The sequence below is a fragment of the Paroedura picta genome, chromosome 2 (assembly GCF_049243985.1).
Source record: "Paroedura picta isolate Pp20150507F chromosome 2, Ppicta_v3.0, whole genome shotgun sequence".
Lineage (NCBI taxonomy): Eukaryota > Metazoa > Chordata > Lepidosauria > Squamata > Gekkonidae > Paroedura > Paroedura picta.
The window spans coordinates 64,504,013-64,531,604 of record NC_135370.1 but is presented as its reverse complement, the minus strand read 5'-3'; the positions used below and the strand labels follow the sequence as shown (position 1 = coordinate 64,531,604).

The window sequence follows — 27,592 nt, the reverse complement described above, 5'->3', positions numbered from 1 at the left end:
CTTGGAGAAAATGGCTGCTCTGGAAGGAGGACTCCAAAGCATTATACAACACTGATATTATACAACCCATCCCCATCCCAAATCTCGCCCACTCCTGGCTCTATCCCCGAAGTCTCCAGGTATTTCCCAAGCCAGAGCTGGCAACCCTAGGAATTCTTCTACAAATACACACGTATTAGCGCCACCATTTGGCAAACTAACAGCTCCACCGTATACCCAAAGAGCTATGAAATCCGGAAATCCGCCGTATTGTTCCATCCACCGCCCCTCACAGCCGCGCCGAACGCCCTCCGAGCAGCGGCGACCGTTACGGGAAGTCACGTGACATCCCCCCCTCGCAGCTGCGCCTTTGATTGTGACGCGTCGCCCTCCCAGCGTGCCACGCGGGAGGCTGCTGAGCCGCTGTCCGGCGACTGATGCCGCCGCCTTGATTAAGCCAGGTAATTCCGCTCCCCTCCCCCTTTTCTCCGAGCACCCAGTGGTTGCCTAGCAACGGGCCCTGCTACCCACAATGGGATTCGCCCCTGGCTTGGAGGCCTGGGCGGCGGCGCGTGTCCGCGGAGGAGGGATGTGGCCTCTGTGCTACGCCGGTGGCCCGCAGGTGTGTCTTCTTCCGCCCTTTCGAGGCTCCCCCGTTCGGGTCTTCGGCCTCGAGGGATAGGGAAGAAAGAGCCCTCCTTCCGAGCGGCTGCATTGCTCCTGGGAAGTTCCTGTGCCTTTAGCGACTCTATGGTCGGGAGAAGAGGACACTTCCCCCATTCTCGTTGACGCGGGGAGAGTCTGTTGCCCTCGTGAATCTTTGCCTGCCACGTAGTGAGAAGCATGCAAGGACAAAACAGAAAGGTTCTCATCTTCAGCCCTCCCGAGCTGTCTGGGTGTGTGTGGTTTTTCTCCCTATATATATATTTGCAAAAATAGATATTTCGGAAAGTTCTTCTTCTGTGTGGAGTGCTTTGGGCACAGATAAGGTCAGCTCTGGTTGGGGAGGGCATTCTGTCTCACAACACCTTCCCCCTCCCTGTCCCTCGTTAAAGCTTGGGAAATTACTGGGAGAACTTTGGGTAATTGCTGTGGGCAAACAAATTTAAGAAGCTGGCAAATGTACTGCCATGTGTTTGGTCTCACCTATTGGCGTATGTTTAACTAACGCTTTAATTTAATAGGTTTTACAAGCTATTCTTTCATATGCAGATTTTAAAGAGCATGCCATTATTTCTAAGAGCTTTGATGGTAGTTTTCTATATACTGATCTTTAGCAGTTCTTTGAAACGATGTGGTTTTTTAAAAATTTCTTTGCAGTTATGTAATTTCCACTACTTGGCACAGTTCCTCACTGTTTGGTTGTACTCTTGGAAGTTCATAATGGGAACAAGATGGTATTTTGTTGAGAAACACGCAGTCCACCTCTGATACAGTCTTGTGCACAAATTTTGACAACCACTAAGATGATAAGAAATAGTATTTGTAGAGATTTTATCATATCCTGATTAATCACTGTTATCCCTTTTTTGTACTGAACATCATATCTATAGGAAACTTGAAAACTTGCACACTGCCCTAAAATAATTGGGTTGGGCCCAAAGAAAATGTATTACATGACTTCTGTTTTTGGAATCTTTCCAGAGTTTTCATGGTTTCCAAACGAGTAACTGCATCCTTGCGCTACAAATCTTTTCAGTTGGTTCCTGGTCTCTGTTATTTGCTGCCCGTGGATTGCTGAATGGAGTTGTTTGGTGGTAGTAATCTTAAAAGAATGTCAAGAAGGTCAAGTGACAAAATGTTACTTTTTCTACTCTATTTTGAAAATGTATCTACAAGCGAAGTTGGACTGTGAGAGTATAATTGCCACAAGAAAGAGAACCTGTGTTCTAGAATATATGTTTCCTTTTATTGGATCTGCCATTGTGTGGCGTCTTACTGAGCCTTTGAAAAGGATGTCTCTCCCCTCCTCCATATTCTGGGCAAGGGCTGAAGTTTGGTACAAAATGGATTCTGGGTTAACCCCACCACCACTACACAAACAGAGATGTAGTTAGGGTATTTGGAAATAAAGGACATTTGATTTGAATGTGTTGAATGTGTTCCATTAATCCTTGGGGCTTTTTGGTTAGGTTTATGGTAATTTGATGAGCCTCTTGTGGCGCAGAGTGGTAAGGCAGCTGTCTGAAAGCTTTGCCCATGAGGTTGGGAGTTCGATCCCAGCAGCCGGCTCAAGGTCGACTCAGCCTTCCATCCTTCCGAGGTCGGTAAAATGAGTACCCAGCTTGCTGGGGGGTAAACGGTAATGACTGGGGAAGGCACTGGCAAACCACCCCGTATTGAGTCTGCCATGAAAACGCTAGAGGGCGTCACCCCAAGGGTCAGACATGACTCGGTGCTTGCACAGGGGATACCTTTACCTTTACCTTTATGGTAATTTGAGTGACACTTTGAAATATTTCTTCATTATATTTTGCAATTTAGTTGATAAAAAGAGAAACCACAAACAGTTGGTTTGCTTCAAGGGGTGCTTGTCCTCACTGCTGTATTCTCTGAGGCAACTGACCCATCTGCTTCTGTTTGATGATGCCTTCTACAGTTAACTGCACACAAGAGGACATTGTGTCCAGTATGGACTGAGAATTAAGTTACACTTGTACTGTAGGATTGCAATAGAGAGGGTGTGTGTTGTGCTGACATTCTTTGAGCAGTGAGAGGATCATATGTAGGCTGCACAGCACAGGTCTGTGTAAATGTGTGCACGTTAAGTGCCATTGTCACTTTTGATTTATGGTGACCCTATACAATACATGACTGTCCTCCAAACCATTCTGTCATTAGCAGTCTTGCTTAAATCTTGCAAACTGAGGGCTGTGGCTTCCTTTAGAAAGGCCACATATTGGGTCTGCCTTTTTTCTTGCTGCCTTCAACATTTCCTAGCATTATTGTCTTTTCCAGTGCTTCTTGTCTTCTCATAGGTGACCAAAGTACAGTAGCCCCAGTTTAGTCATTTTAGTGTCTAGGGCAGCCTTTTGACCATGGAAGGAGCTCCGGAAATGTCTTTCAGGCTTCGAGGAACCCTGAAACAAGACCAGAAGTATGTCTGAGTCCATTAAGGCAGGATACAGGGGAAAGGCTGGGAGCTCTCACAGGGCTCCAGGGCGCTCTGGTTGGGATTCCTTGGTCTAGGGGAGAGTTCAAGCATGATTTGATTTAGAACCTACTTTTTTGCCTTTTTGGAGATAGACAGTATCTGTAAAACTATCCTCCAACACAGCATTTCAAATGAATCAACTTTGTTCCGGTCAGCTTTCTTCATTGTCCAGCTTTCCCACTTATACATTGCAATAGGAATACTGTGGCATGAATTAATTTGATGTTGGTTGCTAGCAACACATTCCTACACCTAAAAATCTTTTCTAGCTCCTTCATGGCAACCTTTCCCAGTCTCAGTCACCTTCTGATTTCTTGGTTGCAGTCTCCTTTTTGGTTGATGATGGAGCCAAGGAGCAGGAAATACTGAACAATTTCCATTTCTTCAATATCAACCTAAAAGTTGTATAATTCCCCAGTAGCCATCAGTGTTCTTGATATTCAGCTGTAATCCTGCTTTAACACTTTCCGCTTTAACCTTAAGCAATAGCTGTTTTAGTTCTTCACTATGTTCTGCCACTTCTGTGTTGTCATCTGACTCTGTGTAAACATAGATCACAGTTATAGCAACATTGTGTGTGGTGTATCTCGACTGCAGTGTAGCCTCCCTGGTAATTTGGAGACAGTTGTTCTTCATCCTAGACCATCATGCTAGTGGCCAATTTTAAGTCTTATTGTTATGTTAAGAATGGGCAAGAAAACCAGCCACCAGACCTGCGAGTCCTTCATTAATGCAAGCTTTTTGCAGACTGATTTCAGAAAGAGCAATCAGTCAACAGATGCAAAATATGTTTATAGAAGGCATTGTAGCAATTTCATAAAGCCACATAACCAACGCAGTGGAGAGTTTAGCCAGAACTACAACAATACATATACTGCTTTTTACATAGTACCAGTGCAGGTGTCTGTTTACCGCCAGTTACCATTGTCTATATTGTATCCTTTTAAGCTTTCTGTTAATAATCATTAAAAAATTATCCAGCTTTTGCTGTGTATGCTTCAATTTCTCAAAAGGTGTAAATAGTTAATAAGATGTTTCATGCTACAAAGCCCTTGTTAGATGTTCTGCTATATGCCAGGGTATAAATTTCCATATCCTGCTTATTGAGGAAAGTGAGGAAGGCAGCATGTGTAGGAGGTCCACGTGAGGACTGCAGTGCTACTGGTTCTCCACAATGGAATAAGTATTTCTAGAAGCACAATATGAGAGGGTGAAGATTACTGGGAATGCCATCTCTTAGGCAGGTTCCATCCATAGGTATGTATGTTCTATAACTGCATAATTTAATAAAAACATCTCTTCGCTAATTATCTTGAGATGGGGCTGTGGTTAAATGTAGCCTTTGTTGTTCAGTCACTGGTGTGTGTTTTAAACAGGCTTATGATTTGAAAGATTGACTAATTTGCCTTTGCATAGGGAATCTAAACCCCCCCCCCCTGTTTTTTGGAGGGTTTAGGTGAAAATTTTTGTAAAACAGATCTAGTCTTATGAAGCCATAATCACTTATAGTTCCCTGGAATTTATCTTCTGTGTCCCTGCTTCTGGAACGTAAAAACCTGTTGAGGAAGCAAGTTCCTCTATTAACTGTGTAAGTAACAGAAGCATTTGAACGTAGTAAAAATGTATTTAAGAAATAAGGCCAGTATAATTATACTCTTTTGTGTGCAGGATTAAGAATATTGTTTCATGGAAATTTGGATCAAAAAGTTTTTGGTATTTTTTTCCCTTTATGAGATGAGGGTCAGTAGCAAGGCTGAACTGATAGACTTGAACAATGTTCTTAGCATTAAAATTCTACAGTCTAGTTGCCGTGCTTGTGAACTGCTGCATTCTTTAAACTGGTATAGAACATCCTATCCCCAGCACTTTTTTTCTGTCAGTTCTAGGAGGCTTTATTTTATGAGTATTCTCATAAAATCAAGCTTTACACTTGAGTGTTTCTTCATCACAGTTTAGAGCATTGTACGAAATCCTGCCTGGTATGCACTCTAAACTGCCTGCCATGAATTATTACTAGTGGTGTCTCCTGCATTATGAATGTTTTAATAAGCTCTATCTGCTACCAACATATTGCAAGTATCACATATGCAGTGGCTAGGAACAATACCCAGGGCTGAATATATTCTACAGGGACACTCTCTTTTGTCTTATATTTTGTAGAGGAATGATTTTGCTACTTGTCTGCGTTCACCTTCCTTGTTATGGATACTGACAGTGCAGTCCTACTAAACAGATTTAAATGGTTTTAGAAGGGTATAACTCTGCTTAGATTGTCCAGTGAGCTACCATTAAAACTGCTAGATATTTATTTCTTTATTTGTTCAAATTCTAGGCTGCCACTCCTAGGCTGCCAGATTGCGGTGGCTTACAACATAAAAAGAAATCCTGTTTGTCCAATCTCCTCGAAGCAGCTGGACCTGTATCATTTCAATCTTGCACCATCTGCACTGGTTCCCAGTTTGCTTCCAGCCCCAATTCCAGGTCCTAGTATTGAACTTTAAAATCCTTTAGTAGTGACATTTGAATGCACAGCTTGGTGTAGTGATTAAAAATGGTGGCCTCTAATCTGGAGAACTGTGTTTGATTCCCCACTCCTCCACTTGCAGCCAGCTGGGTGGTCTTGGGCCAGTCACAGTTCTTCCAGAGCTCTCTCAACTCCACCTACCTCACAGTTGTGGAAAGAGGAAGGGTAGGCAATTGTAAACTGCTTTGAGACTCCTTTGGGTAGTAAAAAGTGGGGAGCAAAACCCCCAGGTCTTCTTCCATATGGCTTAAGACCAATGTATCTTAAGGACCACCAACTCCTGTATGAACCTATTTGATCATTGCAGTCATCTTTGCGTTCCTTTTTTGGCCCTTCAGAAGAAACCTGAAAAAGGGTCATGGCACCAAAACTCTGGAATTCTGTCCCTTGGAAGATTTGTCTATTCCTGTGCCCTCTAACATTGTGTTCTGCCAGCAAATGAAGAATGTTTGGTTTCATTTGGTGCTCCATTATTGACTGTTAGTTTTAACTGCTGTTTTATGGACATAATAAATTGTTTAAAACTCTAAAGGCTTTAAAACTGTGTTCTGCCTTGAGGGCCCTAATTGAGCAGAATGTTAGGACACAAGAGTTTAATTAAATAAAATAATTAAAAAATAATGGGGGAGAGATATAATGGGAAACTATTCTGAAATATATAATTAGTGAGGAAAGCTTTGAAGAAAGCAGTGTGGCATATTTGAGATCATATATGATGAGCAACAAGGAGTTCTAGTTTAAGGTGTGGAGACTGAGGTGCAACAAGCGAAGTCCAAACAACAAAAAAGTTGTTGTAGCCAAGGCAGAAGACAACCAGATTGTGAGCCAGAGTTTTAGCTAAATGAACAGAGATGGAAGTTTCTATTTTGTGCTGTGTTGTGTGTGAAGCAGCAGCAGCATTACTTTGTGGGAAAACAGGAGTGAAACAGAAGAGAGTATGTATGTGTCTGTTTGTGAGTGGCTGTGTGTACGAGTTGTGTGTGTATGCTTGACAGTGAGTATTGATATGGAAGATAATCAAGAAGAACATGGTTCAAGGAGGAGAGGGCAACAGTTAAATCTTGGATTTATTTTTCTGAGGTAGTGGCAAGATATCCTGCTAGTCATACCAGTTGGGGAGCTGGATGTATGTGGCTAGAGGGAGAAGTATAGTATAAGATATAAGTGGGTGTTTGTGGACAGATGATTTCATAAGGCCACTCAGGCATATCAGGTAAAGAGAATAGCAGGGGACCAAGCAGGGGCTTCGAGTGCCCTTGCCTTCTGAGTCTAGATGGTATCAGCCTGAAAAATTGTCTTCTCAATCATCAGTATCAGTAAACCTTATAAAACTCAAACTGACAATCCATCTACCACCCGATTGGCCCAGGTAGTTTAGCCCCAGTCAGGAGTCAGCCCTCTGCCTGGAAGGGCTTAACAGGGGGGCAGCTCTCCACCTTGAACTTCCTGCTGGTTTCAGACGTTTGATGGGTGGAAGAGGAGTCAGCCTCAGTGCATGCCCTGCTGCCCATAAGACATGGGGGTGGGGGGGGAGACACTGTTTCCCAGTAGCAAAAGGTTGGTTTTTACACCCTGTTTTTCACTGCCCAAAGGAGTCTCAGCGTAGCTTATAATCACCTTCCCTTCCTCTCCCTACAACAGACATCCTGTGAGGTGGGTGAGGCTGAAATTGCTCTGTGAGAACAGTTTCTAACAGTACTCTGACTAGCCCAAGGTCACCCAGCACATGGAGGAGCAGAGAATCAAATCCAGCCCACCACATTAGAAACCACCACAACGGGCTGTATACATTGCCATAGCCTGAAAGAGATGTAGCTAGAGCACAGGCAGAAGAAGGTTTTGCAGTTCTCCAGGTTACACCTGGAGGCTGGCATTTCTGAACAATGGCAAGGATGCCAGCCTCCAGCTAGGACCTGGAGATGCCACTTCTGGGGTTTCGTGAAGCCTGAAGGATGTTTCAGGGATTTCTTAATGGTAAAACAGTTGAGAAAACCTGACATCAGTACACATTATGAAGTTGAACTTGCATGCAGCCAACTCACTCCCTATTAGGTTTGGGCGCTTTAGCTGCCAAAGCGGCTGTTCCAGCCCGAAGCAGCCAGCGCAGTGCAGGGGGGAGGGGTGGTGCTGGTGCCAGCGTGCCAGTTGGTGGCCGCATGCATGCGCAGAGTTCTGTGCTTGCGTGCACACGCTGATTGGCACGCCCGCACCAGCACTGCCCGCCCGTGCGCCATGGCACTGGCTGCTTTGGGCAGGAATGGCTACTTCAGCGGCTGAAGCACCCAACCCTACTCCCTACCTGATTGGCCTTCTCTGCCAATAGGGACAGAGACTTCTGCCAATGAGGGCCAATCAGGTCAAATCTCATGCAGACAGCCAGGAAAAGCTTCTACCCTGGGTATGTGTACTCATGAGTAAGTCATGGTCCCTGCCCTGGGAATGTTTACTCATGAGTAAGTCATGGGCCTCAGCCTGGAAAACTTAATAAGGGGTCTGCTTTTTGTCCCCAACTTCCTGGCCGTGTCAGAAGTTTGCTTGGTGGAAGAGGAGCTGCCCTGCTGCCAGTAAGTTTCTTATTTTAACTTGGAGCACATGGGGGGGGGGCATCTTCTGATGCTGCCTCTGTGTGCCATCTGGAGGGGGGCTGTTGGAGGCCCAGAAATGCACCCCCTTGCCAGCCCTCTGAGATGCAGGACATACAACTATTTTTGATTTACTCTGATATTGAACTGAACTGAAGAACATACTGACTGAAATGTGTTCAGTTCTTTTGCTATCAATTAAATATTCTCATTAAAGAAAGAAACTGGGAAGTTTATGAATTATTTATTGTTTATTGTTATTAGCAGTTATTGCTACCCAGCATTTCTCTTTGTTTCCTACCAGGAGCCTGGCATCCCTGTACTTCCATGGGATCCAAAGCCAGGGCTTTTCTCCAGGGGGACTGATCTCTGTTGCCTGGAAATGAATTTCAGCAAATCCTCTCCCATCCTGCAACCTCTCTGCCCCAGAGTTCCCCCCTCCCAAGCAAGCCCTTTCATCTCCAGGCTCCAGTTGTCCCCCTCCAAAACAGCCCCTCCAAAACAGCCATTTTCCCCTGGGGAGCTGGTCTCTATAGTCCAATTTAAGGAGATTTCCAGGCCGCAGCTGGAGGTTAGTGACCCCTGGGTCAGGAATGTTCCTTGAGGTTTGGAGGTGGGGCCTCAAGAGTCCCAGGGAGGGCAGGAGCTTTTGCCCCAGGAAGGCCACAATGCAGGTGTGCATCCTAGCGCCCATTGTATTCCTGCGTACAATGGACTTTGCTTCTAGTGGCATTATAAAACTCCATTCCCTGAGAAATTTGTCCATGTCCCCTATCACTATATTCTACCAATCGATATGTGAAGGCTTTTTTATTTTGCTTGGCCTTTTCTTACTGTTCATTCTGCTCTTGAACTTGGTTTGTTTCGAACAATTTACATTGCTTTGCATGTGTATATGTGTATGTGTATCTATGTAGGTATTTTAAAGGGAAAGCATCTTTACTGTATATCTATATTTCTGTTCTAGATTTTTCCTGATTTCTCCTGGCAATGTCCTTGATCTTGTCTGCCTCTGTGGTCCGTGTGAGAGATGGACTCCCTCTGTCTGCCTCGACTGACTATGAACAAAGTGCTGGTGTGCAAGAATGTAGGAAGTACTTCAAAGCTCTTGCAAAAAAACTTGCTCAGCTTCCAGATAGATGCACGCTGAAAACAGGAAAGTATAACATAAAGTAAGTCTCCCTACAAGGTTAGCCTTCTCTCTGGAAACTTGTTTTGCACAGTTTCTTATGAAACTGTTTATACAAATGGGGAATACATAAATGTTAAATTCCTTTTTTCCCTAAAAACAAATAAAGCCCAATCTGGTTTCAGAATCACAAATATGAAAGCATTTTAATTGTTTCATCTTGCTTCAGAGTTGCTGGAATAAGGTTGAAACCTTCAGAATAGAAATGGGTTTATTAGTAATAGCTTGGCAGGGCTGGTATGGCCGTCCAATATGACTCACAATATAGTGGGTGAAGCCTAGTGTTCTGGGAATGGAACTGCTTTCTGTTTGAAATACTTATGGAATGCCATGATGTCGCAGCTGTTAAAAAGAAATAAAATGGGATTTCAAAACAGGATGGAGAAGAGGTGTGCTAACATGGGTGGTGTGGGTGGCCAAACTGTGGCTCTCCAGGTGTCCATAAACTACCATTCCAATTCTGGCAGGGGCTCATGGTAATGGTAGTCCATGAACATCTGGAGAGCCACTGTTGGCTAACGCTGATCGAGTTTATGATGCTTCTGTATCCCAGCAGTTGTCCAGGTTCAGCTTCTAAAGCTCTTTGACATTATTATATTTCTATACCGCCCTCCCATTAAGCTCAAGGCGGTTTACATAAAACATGGAGGGTATATATATAATCATGGTACAATAACAATAATCATAATAGTGGGTTCCAAGTTAACAACAGGTTTATAACATAACAATAACTTTAATAACTTTTAACATAAGCCCATAGGGAGGCCGGTTTCGATTCAGATTGTTGTGGGGGTGTCTGGGGGACCAGTGGTTGTTGTTTGGTTGGTCTGGGGGGGGGCAGTAGATGTTGTTTGGCCTGTCTGTCTCAACCAAATGCTTGGTGGAAGAGCTCTCTTTTACAGGCCATATGGAATTGTGGGAGTTCATGAAGGTCTCTGATCTCTTCAGGGAGCTCATTCCACCAGGTAGGGGCCAGGACAGAGAAAGCTCTGGCCCTGGTTGAGGTCTGACATGCTTCTTGGGGGGCTAGGGATCCTCAGTCAGTTGGTGGTGGCAGAGCATAGGGCTCTTTTGGGGGTATAGGCAGGGAGGTGGTCTCTCAGGTACACTGGGCCCAGACTGTAGATGGCCTTGAAGGTGATTACCAAAACCTTAAGCCTGATTTGGAATTTAACTGGGAGCCAGCGTAGTTGTTGGAGTGCTGGCCGGATGTGTGCCCTCTGTGGTGTATTTGTGAGGATCCTGGCTGCAGCATTCTGGACCAGTTGCAATTTCCAGATCAAGGTTAAGGGAAGGCCTGCGTAGAGCGAGTTGCAGAAGTCTAGCCTAGAGGTGACCATCACATGGATCACTGTGGCAAGGTGTTCCAGGGCCAAGTAGGGCCCTAGTAGCTTGGCTTAGTGTAGATGGTAGAAAGCCTGCTGCGCTACCCTTGTGACCCGTGCCTCCATGGAAAGGGAAGCATCAAGGATCACACCCAGATTTCTGGTGGAGTGAGCTACTATTAGTTGCACCCTGTCCAAATTGGGTAGGTGCGCTTCCTCGTTTGCATCCTGCCCAGCCACAGGACTTCTGTCTTTGAAAGGTTCAGCTTCAGACAACTCTGCTTGAGCCACCTCGTCACTGCTTCCAGGCATCTGGCTAAGGATTCAAGGGAAGAGCTTGGTGTCACCTGCGTATGGATTGCATCCTAGCCCAAACTTCTGCACCAGCTGAGCAAGAGGGTGCATGAAGATATTAAATAGGATTGGAGAGAGGACTGCTTCCTGTTAGCAGACGCGATAGAAGTCGAGTAGAAGTTGCTTTTTACTGACTTCACCGCCATCTCATAGGCTTTCATCTGTATTCTATGAGCTGTTCTCGATTCTTTGTTGGTAATCTTCCTGCAAACTCACTCTTGTTGTCTCAGTTCCTGTTAAATCTTGCGGAGCTCCTCGGTATTCCTGGGGGCCCATTTGAGATGGAGGTGGAGAGAATGTCTGGGAACTATCTCATCAATGCAGCCAGCATTCTCTTGTGCCAGTCGCTGACCAGTCTGTATGATGGGAGTATGCTGTCTATCTTATGTCTTTTCTTAATAATTAAAAAAATACCCTGTGAAATTAAAAAACTCTTAAGACCTCAGATCATTCTGTTGAATATTTTTTATTGAAACTGCATTGTGATTTTTAAAAATCTCCCAATTTTTCAGTGGAATCCTAAATAGGGTTACACCCTTCTCTAAACAAAATAGAGCCTGTCCTGTTTTCTGTGTCCTTTTGCATTTAAAGTCATTGGTTGTACATAAGACTGGTAGTATGATTTCTTTTAATCCAACATGCTATGAAAAGCTGTGTTCCTGATGGTGTGCATTCATTTGGCTCAACATTGTATATGACAGTGTCAATAGCCACAAGGTCACCTTGCATGGTGTGTTGCTCCATGTTCCATTTTTTAAGTTTAGACGTCTCTTACCCCTGCCATTTCTCTTGGACCAAAACAATTCTTTAAAAAAATTGTCCCACAGAGCATAAGGACTAACTTGCCCGTTGTCTAGTCCTATACCTAGGAAAATAAATTGGAGTTATTTCTGGCTGTATAGTTACAAAGGGGGGGAAATCAATATTCACAAAGTAAATTTGGATTATTGCTCTAATTATCTACATGACTATTGCTTTGACCTTTTAAAATAAACCTCCTTAGGTAATACTGATAAATCTTTGACAGTTTAAAAATGGAAAAAGAACCTTTAAGGGTCTCTTTAAAAATAATGGTGCTATGTCAACTTAATTATTTTTGGAGATGTATGGCATATACCTAAAATTGTCTGAAAACTATTGTTTAAATTGCATAGAAACATTATGTACTAAAGCAGTGTTTTAATGGAGTGTTCAATAAATGAAGAATGTAAGCATATGCCAGAGTTTCAATTAGAAATGGGGAAGGTTTCCAGCCTCTGATGACTTTCCTTAATACTGTCTCTGGATACTGATGAAGAAGCATCCTTGCTAAAGTAGAATTTCATTCTCTGGCTCATAAAGATAATTCTGAAGAGCTGGTCAGTAGCTTTTGTGGAGTAAAGCATATGTCATGTTATGCATGGCCACTAAATAAAACATTCCCAGTGTCAGGAGATGGCCACATATACTCCTCCGTCCCCTTCCCACTGTGGGGAGGGAAGATCCCATTCCACTTTCTTACCATAACTGACACAGGGCTGTTCAGCAGAGAGACATTTTTTCACAGGGATTTTTTTGTTTTGTTTTTAGTGGTAGCTGTGTTATTCTGATGACTATTAAAATCATCTTTACATCCAGAATAGTTCTACTTGCAGATACTGCATACAGAACCACTCTTGCGAAGCTGCGTGTACATGTATTTAATTTTGAAATGTTAACTTATTATTATTTGTAGCTTTATTAGTTCTTTGGGAGTGAGCTACATGATGTTATGCACAGAAAATTACCCCAGTGTCCTCTCCTTCTGCTTCCTGGATGAACTTCAGAAGGAGTTCATCACCACATACAACATGATGAAAACAAATACAGCTGTTCGGCCCTACTGTTTCATTGAGTTTGGTAAGAGATTGACCTCCCCCAATAATTTACCGTGTTTTAATTTTTGAATGTGTCTTTCCGGACTGAAGTGTTCAGAGTGACTTGGTGCAAGTAAAGTAAAATATGCCCAACTTTTCTAGACCTGTAAAACTAGTTGTGACCATGGTCTGGCAAAAGAAGGTCTTCATTTGCTTACACATGTTGGAGGTATGGGCTCTTAGGTCATTTCCCTAGAAAGGGAATTTGGTATTGCAACAGAAAAGCCCCTCCCCCCCTCCACATTTTGTACTGGATTGGTCACTAGTACCTGTTGATTTCAGTCTATAGAAATGTTTGTGGATTCCTTAGTTAATATAACAAAAGTAACAGTTTGTCTTTGTTGACAGATTTTTCCCGCCCTTGAAGATGGCACAAAGAGAATGCAAAATAGTTTAGAAGTTTAATAGGTTTTGTGGTTTAGAGCCAATGTTTCTGTCTGATTAAATCTGGAGATCTTTCTAGACAAAGAGTGTTCAGCTAGCTGGAAGTGCGTCCTGCTATTGTAGGTCTCTCTGTGCTGATAGAATTCTTGTTGCATTAGTGGGACAGAAACATTGGCTCTGACCCTCTGTTTCAAAGTATTTCAAAATGTGGCCTCTTGTTTGCAGAAGCTGTTAATAATCATTAGATCTAACAAGTAGGGACCTATGGTAATGGGGGGGGGGATCCATTACAGCTTTTAGCTTTATTTCTCCCCATCACTGCTGCCAGGCCTGGCTTCTCCTGACACCAGCAAGCCCTGCACAGCTCCTGGCTGCTGAGCCCATTGAGGCCTCTTCCCTGTCCCTGGCAATGCTGGTGAACTCCCAGCCACTGGGCCCACTGAGGCTCTACTCTCCCAGTCAATGGTGATGAGTCCTGCATGGCTCCCAGCTGCCAAGGCTTCTCCCTGCCCCGCCATCTGTGGCAGTGAGCTCCATGGGGCTCCCATCCACCTGGGTTTCTCCCCCCTCCATGGTCAATGGCAACAGCAAGCCTTGTGCAGCTTCTGGCTGCCAGGCCCGCTGAGGTTTCTCCCCGCCCCTGTCATCATGACGCTAGCAAGCCCTCTTGGCACCCAACTGTTAGGCCCACCAAAATCCTTTTCTCCCTGGGTCAATGATGACAATACATCCAACAGAGGATGTTTTTTTTTTGGGGGGGGCAGATTAAACCCTCCAATGAATGTTTAAAACCTGCTCAGAGGTTTTTTTTTTTGCAAACCTGGAGAGTACCCCAAGTTTACAGACCTACCTGTTGTCAGTGTGACCTCAATCTATGGATTAAGATACCTTCAGATGTGGGACGTGCATGGCTATTAGATGTATAGATAGTAAGCTAACGTTCCCAGAGGTGAATGATAAAAGCCACAAAATTGGGCTGGTCACAGATGAAAAAGAAGTTGCTGTCTATTTCTGGAACTCTGCAACTATGTAGACAAATGTCAGTTAACCAAAAGTTCCTAAAATGTCTCAAAAATGGCCTCAGCTACTCCAGCCAGGATAGAATGTTGAGAGCAGCTGTGTTTTGGTTAAAGGTGGGGAGGAGGGGAGACAGCCTGCTGAAGCCACTGGGAGCATCCTGGAAAGGCAGATTTTAAAGGTGAACAGATTTCCAAATCCTTCCCTATTCTGATTTTTCATAGTCTTAAAGCTTGTTTTGACTATTGTTAGTTTTGATATTTAGTCTTTGAGAAAGTAATTTAGACAACAAAAGGCTTGTGTTAAAAACAGCCCTCTTTTTTTGGTAAGAATGTTTTTTTGAATTCAAGCTTAAATCAAATAAATTAATTAAATTAGTCATAGTTGCAGGCTTGCCAGTGCATGAGACATTAGTTTATTCATAATTAGATTTCTGGGGCTTAATTTTTTGGTGCTGCAAAATTAATGAGTCCATGATGTATTGGTGATAAAGCAGCAACACTATTAACACGTTCTGAGATGAATGTAAGAATTTTAAATACTGAATTTAAATGTATGTATCTGAGAGTTATATTGCCTATAAAGCCACGGGGTCTCCGATGATTGTATTAACAAACATCTGCGGGGGTTTTGTTTTAATTTTGCACAGATCATTTCATTCAGAGGACCAAGCAGCGATATAATAATCCACGGTCCCTGTCGACAAAGATAAACCTTGCTGACATGCAGACAGAAATCAGGTTGAGACCACCATATCAGATTTCCTTGTCTGAACTAGGTTCACCAAATGGATTACCGCATGTATCCCTTGAGGAATACAAAGGTACTGGGAAAATCTCCACAGGTGAGTTTTTGTAAGAAGTATAAGATCTCCTTGGAAGGTATAGAAATTGAGCCTCATGCTTACATTGTTCCAAACCATTGATTTGACCAAACCTCATGCTACCTTAATTGCTCTTCCTATAACTATATATACCTATATGTTTATACCTTCAGCAGAGTGCTTAGCTCAAGTCCTAAAACACAGTAAAAACCCATTCCAAAATCTGATCACTCCCATGGGAATTTTGCCCTTAGACAGAGAAAGCAATTTCACATTCAACCATGAAACACACATGGTCACTTCAGATGTAAATTAGCACATGCTTTTAAGCGTAGTCTACATTATCATGTTAGATTTTGACAGGAGACCATTCTACAACAGAAAGCTGCATTTTTAACAGCCCCCCCCCACTGATTATATATAAAGTTGTGTACAGATCCATCCCAGCAAAATGTAAGGGACCCACTTTATGGAGTTTGCAAACAGTGAAGCTCACACAGTCCAGTTCCCTTCTCCTGGGGAAGTTGCCTTTGTCACTGCTGCACTTTCTCTGACTTTATGAACTGTTTCTAGCAGGCCTTTTTCTGCTGCAGCTATTCAATACAAACGACACAGAATGACACCCCTCTCTATATTAATGTTCCAGCTCATTAACTTCATTGTTGGCACCTTTACACTTGACTGATTTAAACAGAATGATTTAAATATGGTTCAGTAACCTTATTGTTGCGCCCTCCATGTTGCCTAGACTACTGTGGATTTTGCTTTTGTTTTTTTCCATATTCGGTTTCTGTCATTTGCTGTGGAATAGTGCTGTAACGGCTTGTACACACATCCTGTATGAATTGGCTGTCATTTGTGTGTACCGATGGCTCTTCAGCAGCACAGATGAAAGCCTGCAGAAATGCTTATTACCAGCCTGCCTTTTTCTTGTCATTATGATTGGTAAGAGCAATGTATGTTAGGTATATGTGTGGACCAGAGCATAAAGGAGATGCTTCAGGACTTTTTGTGCCCCTGGTGTCCTACCTGCATTTCTTTGTTTCAAAGCAAACATCCTAAGGCCATGATTTCATTCCTGTTAACTTGGGAGTAAGCCTACAGGATTTCTGCATAAGCATGTCTAGTATCAACAAAGGAATTGTTGATTTAATGTGCTGGAAGTGAATGTTACCTGAATAAGTACTAGAGGAAGTGAATTTGTGGTGGCAGATGAAGTAGGAGACAAATGGAATACCAACTGTGTCTGTCTCCGGTTAGAACACTTAAAAATGTTATTTGATATAGTTGAAAATAACTGCAGCACAAAATTTTGATGTATGAAGTCAGACAGAAATCCTGAGGCACTCTTATTTGGAAGCTTGTCTCCCTGGTGGACTTTACTTCTGAGTAAGCATACTTGTTGGGCAGTAAATCACTTTTTCAGGTTGTTGCGTCAGCTTTAGCAGAAGCAGAAATGCAAACAATGATAGCACTGCTTCAAGAGCATGACTTTCCTGCCCTGTGGACTAATTTTGCTAGTTATTTTGTTTACTTAGTGGCCTGTTTCATCAGCCTTTGAGCCTGGTCCTGAATAGCTTGGGTACATTAACCTGAGTAAAGTTTTTGCCTCTAGCAAATTGTATTTTTCCTACTGTCCTCTGCAAAGAGATGCTTTCACCTATTTTAGGTTGTATTTCTACATGTAGCAAACAATGAAGTGAGCCAGGAAGTGCTACTTCTCACTTGGTTAAAATGGAAAAGGGGTTGCACAGTAACAGTGCTTGGTGAGTAGCACTCTATATAAAGCCAGTGTGTTTTCTAACTTGTGTTGCATCATCTTCAGCAAGAAAACAGAATGAAAAGAAAGCCAACCCCACTGAAAAATAGCATAAGCAACCTTCCCCCCCCCAGTAAAGAAAGCATCTTTAAATATTTATTGTGTTTTCTCTTCTGTGCCTTGCAGCTCCTCACCAGCGACTGGAACCTGTGACGCTGTCAGGGATTGTTTCCTTTGTGCTCAGCCTTTTATGCGGAGCTTTGAATTTAATTCGTGGCTTTCATGCTACAGAGAGTCTTTTGCAGGTAGGATTGACTGTGTTGGTGACTTTGTAGAAGAAAAATGCAGGAAGAATGATCTGTCATTTATTTGAGATGTTCTTCAACAACTATAATAAATTATCAGATGCATATTTTCCTTAACGTAACTTAGCTAAATGCTTTCCCCCCTTTATTAAATGCAATTTGGAAAGAAAAGCGCTCTCCATCCCTTTTTGTCTTGTTGACATATTTAAGACTGGTCCTCCCCTTCCTCCTGAACTGTAGGTAAAGTAAGCCAGAAGAGAAATCTGCAATTTGTGTGCATCGCGTTGTTGCAAAATAAGCCTTTAGGTCTCTTGAGGCCCGTCTGGTTGTTACAGTTACTGTGCAAATCAGGAGTCCCATGGTGAGTTTCCCACCATCACCCCAGGCCTTATAGTTTAGAACAGCTCATACATGAATTGGAACAACTACATGATGGGTGCCTGTACCTGCGATGCATGTTAGTGGAATTCTCGGGGAGAGGTGGGTGCTCATAGTGCAGCGGCCCTGATTAATTCATTAAGTGCTAGGTAATGGTACCTCTGAGTACTGTGAAACTTGCAAGTGTGGTGTCTAGGCAAGTTTTGAGGCACTTGCTTTTCTTTAAACTATAGACTGCCCATTCTTATTGTGAGAATCAGGGAAACCCATGCCTTGCCAGTTGCACCTTTCTGAATATCCAGAATTTTCAGTCAGGAGTAGAAAGTCAGACTGTGATTCCAGTCTATTTTTTGCTGTGCACCAAATCCCAGTTTCTTGACTGATTTGAACAAAGTGTGAGTCAAGGGGCACCTTCAAAACCACTGGACTCAAATTTTGTTCAGCTGCTTCAGACCAACATGGCTGCACACCTGATTCTGATGTACACAAAGTTACAGCCAGGGCTGAAGTTCAGGAGTTGGATTCAATATTGTGAGGCAGCTCTGAAAACGGTGATATTTGAGAAAGAACTCTGTGCTAATGTCTCCCCCCCCCCGCCCCCTTGTTTTCATCATTGAACAGCTTCACTCAGCTCCCATACATTTAGAATTTAAATCTGTGGTTAAGGGTTTCTGTATAGCCCCTTTAAGCTTAGAAACCCATCAGTGTGCTCTGGGTTGAACTATTCCAGAATGCAGCAGCCAACCAATTTCCCCACTGCCCAGATTTCAAAGAGGGTGGCATGAATTAGAGAAGGGGTTATGACCACTCTTCCTCTTGGCCAGTGGTCCCCAACCTTTTTGAGGCTGGGGACCGGCGGCAGCAAGGAGGGCGATTGCCCGGCTGTGCATGCACGAAAGTGCCACACATGTGCGTTTTCAGCCATGCATAGCGCCTGCGCGCTTGTGCGGCCGTGCTCCCCTCTCCCCCCCCAAGTAAGAAGTTTGCCGGGCCGCAAGCTTGCGGCCTGGTAAGTTTCTTACTGCGGGGGTGGGGGTGGGGAGAGGGAGCCGCGGCCCGGTGGTTGGGGACCACCACTCTTGGCCACTAACTAGGATATGGTGATCAGTAAAGGATAATTATGGGTAGGTCTCTGTTGTCTCAGTGTTGCAGGGCAGACTGTACTATGGATTGAAAGAATTACTTCCATTTCAGAGAGACCCTAGTACTTTTTCTTTAAGCCCTGAAATTGTCAAAGATCCATTATTTTCAGTGATATTTAAGATATACCTCTTACAGTCATTTTGAAATGGAAAGATGCCAGATCTATATGGGGAAGTTGCAACACCCCAGTTGCTTTAACAAAGATGTCCTTGTTACCTTTGTAATATTTCATAGCTTCTCTGTACTCTAGCAATATTCCATTGGGCACATAATAGAAAGAGTTATATTGATGTGTGCTGTATAAGTGTCACCAGCTTACAGCTACAATTTATGCCTTCATAGTTACTATTCAGTGGTGGAAGAACTTTCCTTCTGCTGTGCACATCATTCTACCTACTGTCACTTTTGAAAGCCACCTTCATACCCATCACTTTCACATATGCAGGAAGTGCCAACCCCCCCTCCCCCCCATGTAGCTTGTGACAGTTGTATACTGGATAGACTCAGCTTGTGCATGTAGGCATTTTTAATGTGTGAAACAGCCTTGAAATCATTAGAAAGCTGGACTAGAATATGGTCTTCCATGCACATACTAGCTGTTGTGCAGTTTTTGGGTATTTCAGATTAGATAAAATTATCACAAAATACTTCATTTTCTGTGAAAGGAATTCTAGTTGGCATCTAATAAATATTGTCTGTAGCTTTTCTTTATTTTCACTTTGCAAGTTTTACTTTGTAGGTGCTCAGTGCCCTCTACTGGATAATTTTGTAGTTGACTTGATTCCCAGTGTCAAAGCGTAAGGGAGGACAAGTGGGAGTGTGAATAAAGAATGCAAACCTTGCCTGTTATTTCTCTCCACAGTCTGTTTCCAGTTTTGCTTCCTTCCTACACATGAGTTTATAGTGAACATTCATACCTGCATCTTTGTTTTCTTAAAAGTGGACTACTTGATATAGAGTTGGAGCAGATCCGCATTTAAAGATACAGTCTGTTGCATCATATCTGATGACTTTTTGCAGTGTGAAGAATTGCAAAATGAATTGGGACATATTTCTCTGTTTGCTGGACTACTGTTATCACCTGCTTTTTACCATCATGCCATGTGTTAGCCACCTTTGGAGCAGGGCTCAGTTGTGTAACATTGGCTATTAAATATTACTCGTACCATACCAGAATGGGGATGTATATCTGAATGTATCTCTCATTGAAAAGCAGAGCAGTTGCAAATATCTGATCTTTGCACTTATTTACTGATCCAATGCTTCTGCACAAACAGGCTGAAAATGTGCAATGCTCTTGATGCTTTGAGAGATTTTATCATACTGATTGCTATAATCCATATAATAAAGTCATGATACATTTCTTAAAATAGGGAGCCCAATTCTGTTGAACCTCATCCATGTTGAAACTAGAGCTCACACTGTTTAGAGATTCATAATATCTAAAATAAATGATACAGCAATGAGTAAGAAATATATTCTTTGGTATTTGGATACATTAGGTTCATCTTGATTGGCTTTGAGAAGTGAGCTAAACTGAATAAAATGAAATTTAATAGGGACAAATGTAAAGTTCTGCATTTAGGTAGGAAAAACCATATACACCAATATAGAATGGGGGAGGCTTGTCTTGGCAGTAGTATGTATGAAAAGGATCTAGGAGTCTTAGTAGACCATACATTGAACATGAGTCAGCAGTGTGACTCGGTGGCTAAAAAAGCAAATGGGATTTTGGGCTGTATCAGACAGAGTATCATGTTCAGATCACAGGAGGTGATGGTACTGCTTTACTCTGCTCTGTTTTGGCCTCACTTGGAGTACTGTGTTCAGTTGAAGAGGGATGTAGACAAACTGGAGCATGTCCAGAGGAGGGCAACAAAGATGGTGACATATGAGGAAAGATTGGGGGAGCTTGGTCTGTTTAGCCTGGAGAGGAGATGACTGAAAGGGGATCTGATAACCATCGTCAAGTATATAAAAGGCTGCCATATACAGGATGAAGCAGAGTTGTTCTCTCTTGCCCTGGAGGGACGGACCAGAACCAATGGGATGAAATTAAGGCAAATGAAATATCCAGAAGAAGCTCCTGTTTCTCAGTGGAACAGGCTTCCTCAGGAGGTGGTGGGTTCTCCATCTTTGGAAATTTTTAAACAGAGTCTGGATAGCCATCTGACGGAGAGGCTGATTCTGTGAAGGTTCAAGGGGGTGTCAGGCTACAGTGGATGAGCGATAGGGTTATGATTGTCCTGCCTAGTGCAGGGGGTTGGACTAGATGACCCAGGAGGTCCCTTCCAACTCTGTTATTATATGATTCTAACTTTGGGCCAGTTGCATACTTTTATCTTAAACTGCCTCAGAAGATTGTTGTGAAGATAAAATGGGGGAGAGGAGTTTGGTATAAGTTGCTGGGGGTCCCTGCTGTGGAGAAATAATCAATATAGCTGAAGATGGGAAGTAGGTTATAGGTAGCTGGGTGGATGAGAAGGAGAGAAAAAAGACAGGGGAGAGTATGTGAGGGCTGCCAAGAGGAAGAAAAGAGGAAGTAATGAGGGAAGGGAATGCAGAGTAAAATGAGATCCCACGCATGGGTGCCATATTTCTAATCTCTGTGGCTGGCATCCAGCAAGCTTCCTCAAGCACGTACTGAGTAGGATTTAAAATTTTTTGACAGCCTTGCCACAAACTAAGCTTGGGACATCCTTGTGGTTTCAGATTTGGTTTGCAATTTGGCATGAAGGGATTACTGTTTGACAAGGTCAGCTGTATGAATGCTGGAATAATATATTTTACTTTACTTGGGACATGTTGTTTTGTGTTTACCTGTCTTTTTTGCAGAATGAGGGGGAAGACTTCAGCTATGTTATTGCCTTTTTCCTCGGCACAGCAGCTTGTTTATACCAGGTAAGAGATGCCTCTTGCTTGTTTAAATGGCCTTGTGGGAATTATGCATGTATGGAAAGTAGGAATCCCCTCGCAGTGCTAGAGCAATGTGATTAGTTGTTTTTATTCCTCATGATTGTTTTCCTTTGCAGTGCTATCTGTTTGTATATTGCACTGGCTGGCGCAACATCAAATCCTTCCTAACGTTTGGCTTGATCTGCCTATGCAACATGTATCTCTATGAACTGCGCAACCTTTGGCAGATCTTCTTCCATGTGACTGTGGGTGCTTTTTCCACTTTGCAAATCCGGCTGAGACAACCACAAGGGAAGTCCCCCGACTACAACGTGTGACAGTTGTCCTATGCAAGTGGCAGCCTCGATCCAAGCAGTATTCCTCTCAGGAATGAAAAGCTTTTCGGCAAGAGAGAAGCTCCCCATACTTGAAGGCATAAATGACTGGACAGTGACATTCTTCCTCAAAAGAAGGACTGATGAAAAAGGATTTGGGAACTCATAGAGGGACAAATGAGGTCCTCCACGATGCAGGAGAATGTACCCCCAAGGGGGGGGGAATGAACAAGTAGTTTGGAGGGCAGCATGGAAAACTCCACATTCACAACTATGAAAAAGGCAAGGATGTATATCGGACTCGTTCTGCATATCAAGTGATTTCTCCAATCCCAAACCAGTTTTGCCTTTGTGAGGCAGTAGAATAGACTGTAATAAAAGGATGGCATTGCATATTAACAAACTGTTCAGTATGAATGAATTCCTAAATGCCAGATTATTGGATTGCGCATCAATTTAATGGTGTTTGCCTACGTTTTCCTCAATTAAAACCTCACCCGGAAGTCATCTGTTCATGGGGATTAGCGCCTAGGCCCCAAAGGCCAGCCTTCTAGTGCTGAGTTGATTATGAATTGCTTACCTTATTTATTTTTTCATGTGCAATTTGTTCGGAAGATGATTTGGAAACTGACCTATTCTCCCCCCCTCCCCCAATAACATCAGATTCTGTCTTCAGACCTTTGATCTAATACTTGAAAGATGAAAAGAAGTTGGCTGGCAAGAAGAGGAGGGACAGAGCAAACTGAAGAGGCTTTTTTCTTTTCTTCTCTCTTTGATGTAAGATAATAGCGGAAGCTGGGTTTCATGCAGGCAGTTGACTAGAGCCTAGTCTCAAGCAATGCTGGTTTGAATGTGATTAAGAACCCTGCTTGGGAAGACGGGAAACTGATAGTTTTTGATCACTGGAATATATGTTAGTACACAGCAGGTCTGCTGTAGGGAGACGATCAACCTAAGAAATTAGATGAGGTACATTTTTTTTTCACACACCACAATTAGGTAGTAACTGTGACATGTCCTTCTTTAGGAAATGCAAGTGTTTCCTTTGTAGAATAGACTACAGCTACTTATTTGCTTTCAGAAGTACAAATTGGCCATTTTGCAATCTCTGCAGGAGAGCTAGAGTTGTGTAGTGGTTGAGAGTGGAAGACTCTAATCTGGGGAACCGGGTTTGGTACCCCACTCCTCCACATGCAGCCTAACTGGGTATCATTGGGTTAGTCTTTCAATGCTGTTCTTGTAGAGATGTTAGAGCTCACATAGCCCCACCTACCTCACAGGAATGTCTACCGCATGGGAGGAGTTATGCTGAGCTGCCGCCGGCTTTTTAGTCGGGCTAGTTGCCTTGTTGTTTCCCATGACTGCATGGGGGGAACCCTTGGCCCAATTCACACTGTCTTGCCCGAGACTTGTGGTCCCTCATGAGGTAGCTAATAGACTGGAAGTTTCTGCATATTTTTTCCACTTTTTAGGCTTGTCGTGTGGCATAAACTCCCAATCACCTTCCTGCACCATTTTGTGGCTGAGTGCCCCCTCCAGTTACGAAATTTTAATTTTTTAAAAAACAACAAGGTTATTTTGTTATTTCTATCCCACCAAGTGCAAGCATGGAGGGGGGGGGGTTGTGACTGCGAGTCTGCTCTCCATACCCTGGTCTGCTTTCTGTCCAAAGGCACTCCAGCTGGCTGACCCTCTCCCACTTGAGATGGACTGCAGACCGTTCCTTCTGCTCCAGCTGCTGTTTGAAGCAGCCAGTGGTGACATGTTCTCCAGGGGGCCAGATGAAGCCTTCCTGAGAGAACAGCTGAGCATTTGCATTCTCAAGGCGGTAGGGACAATAAAATGCGCCCCATGGTTCCCCCACAGTTCCCCCGCGCAGCTCTCAGTAAAGCTGCTCTGGTGAGCTGTGGGGGAGCTGTGGGGTGTTTTTTAAAAAAACTTTTTTAGAAAGAGTTATTGAGTTAAAAATTTAAAAAATGTGCTCAACCCCCCCCCCCCCATATGACTTCACTGCATGGCTTCACTCAGAGCTGCATTGTGGAACCAAGGGAGAGCTGTGGGGCACATTAAAAAAAAAACCTTTCTAATTTTTTTTTTAAACTAGCAGCAGGAAGGAGCAAGGTGTTGTGGAGAGACCCTGAGTGCCTACCACCCATCCAACCCCACAGAGGGTTATGGGGAGGATAACGGAAGTGATGCTTGGGGGGTAAGGGAGGGATGATGCAAGGGTAGGGAAAATAGGACTGGGGACGGCCCAAGTTTTCTGCTTACATGTGGCCCTGGCCTAAGCTCAGATTAGGCATGTGGCAAAAAAGAGAACACAGATTTATCCATGTTCTCCGAAAGCTTGGCAACTGAGGGCCTGAGTTGAGCCAGGCCTGGGACTGACCAGGACCCGGCCTGATTCCATCAGGAAGTGGGTATTAGCCTCGCATGCCAAATCCCTCGTGCAGAAGTGGTCAGGTTGTCTGTTCTGGAGAGAGGAAGGGAAAGGTGTTTGTAAGCTGCTTTGGGACTCCTGAAGGTAGTTTTATACCATTTTCCACTGGTATAAAAAAAAACCCCAGCTCTTTGCTATTCTTCTTCAGCTTAGCCAGAGCTTGTTTGTGCAAAAAGTGGAGTGAGGCTTTCAAAAGTTGTATTAGTATTCTTTATAAATGCTTGAAAATGTTGGATGTGAATGCTTAGTTTTTCCTAGATTGTGCCTGGTGATCACTCTTCCCTGCCAAAGTAGGTGGAGGAGTCTCTAAACATTCAGAAAGTTTTAGGCTATGGGTGAAGACTGAGGGTATTTCTGCACCCCCTAAATATAGTGAAATACTTACCTTATGCTGTCATTATATATTCTGGCCCCTCCATACGATGTCGCCAACATGCAGTGTATAAGCAGTAACATCCTCCACTTTAAAACGCTAGTTTGTGAATCCCAAAAAGTGGATTCACCAACCTGTGTAGCACTAGCTAAGGAGCAACCAGCCGGCAAGCAACAGAGGGAAGGTATGGAGGGAAGGTATGGACGCCTGGTTCATCCCGCCCCCTCTTCCATGTCTTTTTAAAATGGCTGACATACAGAAGCGGGCACTGGCTCCTGGCGCTGCAGGAAGGGGAAGAAGAGTGCTGCTGGCAGAGGGGAGGAGGCCGCCCGGCTGCAGGCTGTGTGCTCATGGTGGACGGTTTTGGGGTGGGGGGAGGGGGCTGGGGGCCCTGCTGGACATGCTGAGGAGAGTGCTACCTTGCCGTGGCTGCTCCCGAAGGCTACTGGTGGCCATCAGCCACTGCTTGTGTGAGAGCAGTGCTTACTTCTCCAGAGAGCTGTTAATTGCACCCGCAAGGAGTCCATGCAGCCCAGGCAGCGGTGGGAGGCTCTCTCACACTGGCCACTCATCCTGCTGGTGCTGCAGGTGGTCTGGCTGTAGGCTGCCTGCTTGTGGCGGGTAGGTGTGGGTGGGCAGAGGGAGCCAGGTGCCCTGCTGGCCAAGCCAGGTAGAGATGGCAGCGTGGCGCATCCTGCTCGGCAGCTCAACTTGGGCCGGGCAGGGAATTCCTTTTTTTTAATGGATAACATTCTGGAGCAATGAATAGGCAGACAACCATGCAGGCGATGCTAGAAATAAAGGAATTTTTATTCATAGTTGTAACACAAAGCTTGTCTCTCTAAAGTCCCCCCTCAGGAACGAGATTGATTTTTTTAAAAAGAATTAAGACTTGCAATTCTATAAAGGGGGCCATTCAAAAAGCACTATGCATCTATGATTAGATGTATAGGCGTTTAAACAGAATTATAAATTGAAACAAAAAACATGGTGAAAGGGGATTGGTTGTCTGGCTTGATTGAGAGGTGGAAGAGAGTTGCATATAAACAACATTGCTGTCTTCTGCCATTTTAAGCAGGCGATGTGAAGGGGGGAAAGTGCAAAAAGGCAGCAGAAAAGAGCAGTCCAGGAAGAAAGTGGAGGGGCCGGGAGGTGCGATTATTTTTAGTGTTACACCATTCGGCTGGTGTAATACTATTTTTACAGAGGTGCAGAAATGCCCTGAATCACTTTGTGGCCATTCACAGACATCTCAAATCATAAGTTAGTCATAAGATTAAAAAGCCTCTCTGCCATTCCTAGAGGGCCAGACTGTCCACTGGGGCAGAGCAGAATTGTGTAGCCAAGTGGGATAGACTGCAGGAGCACAGTAAAAGAATTTCAGGTGAAATTTTTCATATATTCTTGGGTTGAATAACTACCCAACCCCTGGTTCTAAGATCTTATAATTGGCTTCCCATGGGGATACTCTCAAAAGACTTGTGCTAGAACAAGGGTCTTCAAGCCACCTGCTCCAAGAGTTTTGTTGTTGTTGACTGATCCACTGAAAAGATCTTGACCAGCACAGACTTGTTGCTTAACAAATGTTTTTATTGCTTTACTGTTTTTATGGTTAATGTAACTACGGTAAGCTTCTTTGCCCAATCTAGTTAATATTGGGTATGCCATGAGTTCCGAGTTTCTGCAGGTAGGTGGGTTTCCATTAATCATAGTCCACTGGATAGCCACTTTGTAGACAGCCTCCTTATAGGGTTCAGCCCTCCATGAACCTTCAAGAGATCCTGTGTATGCTCAGATTGGTCAGCCATTGAGATTTTGATTTCCAAAATAAATAAACCATGCTTAAATCCACCCAAGTCTTGAGCTAATCTTTTGAAATAAAAACTAATGAAAGCAAAGTTCCACTAGGTGGCAATGCTAGTACTCTGCTTGAATGGGAAAAGCTCTCTCTTTTTTTGCATGTACTCTGGTGCTTGATACACTATACTTGTCTTCCAGTGAGGGTGGAAGTTACAATGGATTGCACTGAGCAGGAAGCCACTACCTAGTCTGTATGCTTGTAGCAAGAACATGAATTAAATGGTGGTAGAAAGTACTGCAAGTTGCAGCCAATTTATGGAGACATCGTAAGGTTTTTGAGGCAAGGGACATTCAGATGTGCTTTGCTTTTACCTTCCTCTGGACTTGCTTGGTTGGTTGCCCATCCAGGTACCAGTGACTGTACATAGCGTCTGAGATCTGATGAGATCAGTCTAGCTGGGCCATCCAGGTCAGGGCATTTGAGTTACTCTCTTTGCTATCTGGCTTGGGACTTAGTGATGACCCTGATATTCAAGGAGCACAGTTTCCAAACCATATCTTTTGGTTTGGATTGGTAGATACAATACCAAACTGTCTAGAAATTTTTTTAAAACCTCAGCATTTTGTGAAAGCCAACTGGAGAATCTATATATGAATCAAACTATTACAGATATTCATACCAAGTTATATGAAGTCAATCTATAAAAGACCAAAAGAATATGGTCATTTAATGTAATACAATTTAAAACAGATCATAAAACCGAACTTAAAATTATGCTACTTTAGAGCAGCGGTCCGCAACCTTTTGCAGGCCGCAGACCTCTGCGCCAGGGTATGAGGAGAGGGCGACCCAGTGCCCCGCACGGACGAGGCACCCCCTGTGCAAACACGCACGTGCGGACTTGCCGCGCGTGTGCATTTGCGTCCGGCGGGGGCAC

General features: G+C 43.7%; 1 protein-coding gene across 6 annotated transcripts; it reads left to right on the top strand.

Annotated features, from left to right (window-relative positions):
* Positions 1-259: 259 nt before the first annotated feature.
* On the top strand, positions 260-26,705 carry SEC22A (SEC22 homolog A, vesicle trafficking protein). 6 transcript variants are annotated; one of them, XM_077320449.1, is made up of 7 exons: positions 260-440; positions 9,207-9,411; positions 12,822-12,985; positions 15,053-15,226; positions 17,172-17,290; positions 21,647-21,712; positions 21,844-26,705. In XM_077320449.1, the coding sequence occupies exons 2-7, from the start codon at positions 9,230-9,232 to the stop codon at positions 22,042-22,044; spliced, it is 906 nt and encodes a 301-aa protein (XP_077176564.1). In that variant the 5' UTR covers positions 260-440; positions 9,207-9,229; the 3' UTR covers positions 22,045-26,705. The 6 variants fall into 6 exon arrangements, with proteins under 6 accessions (XP_077176564.1, XP_077176559.1, XP_077176561.1 ...); XM_077320444.1 differs by having other exon boundaries at positions 15,053-15,247; XM_077320446.1 differs by lacking the exon at positions 260-440 and adding an exon at positions 475-601 and having other exon boundaries at positions 15,053-15,247.
* The last annotated feature ends 887 nt before the right edge of the window (positions 26,706-27,592 follow it).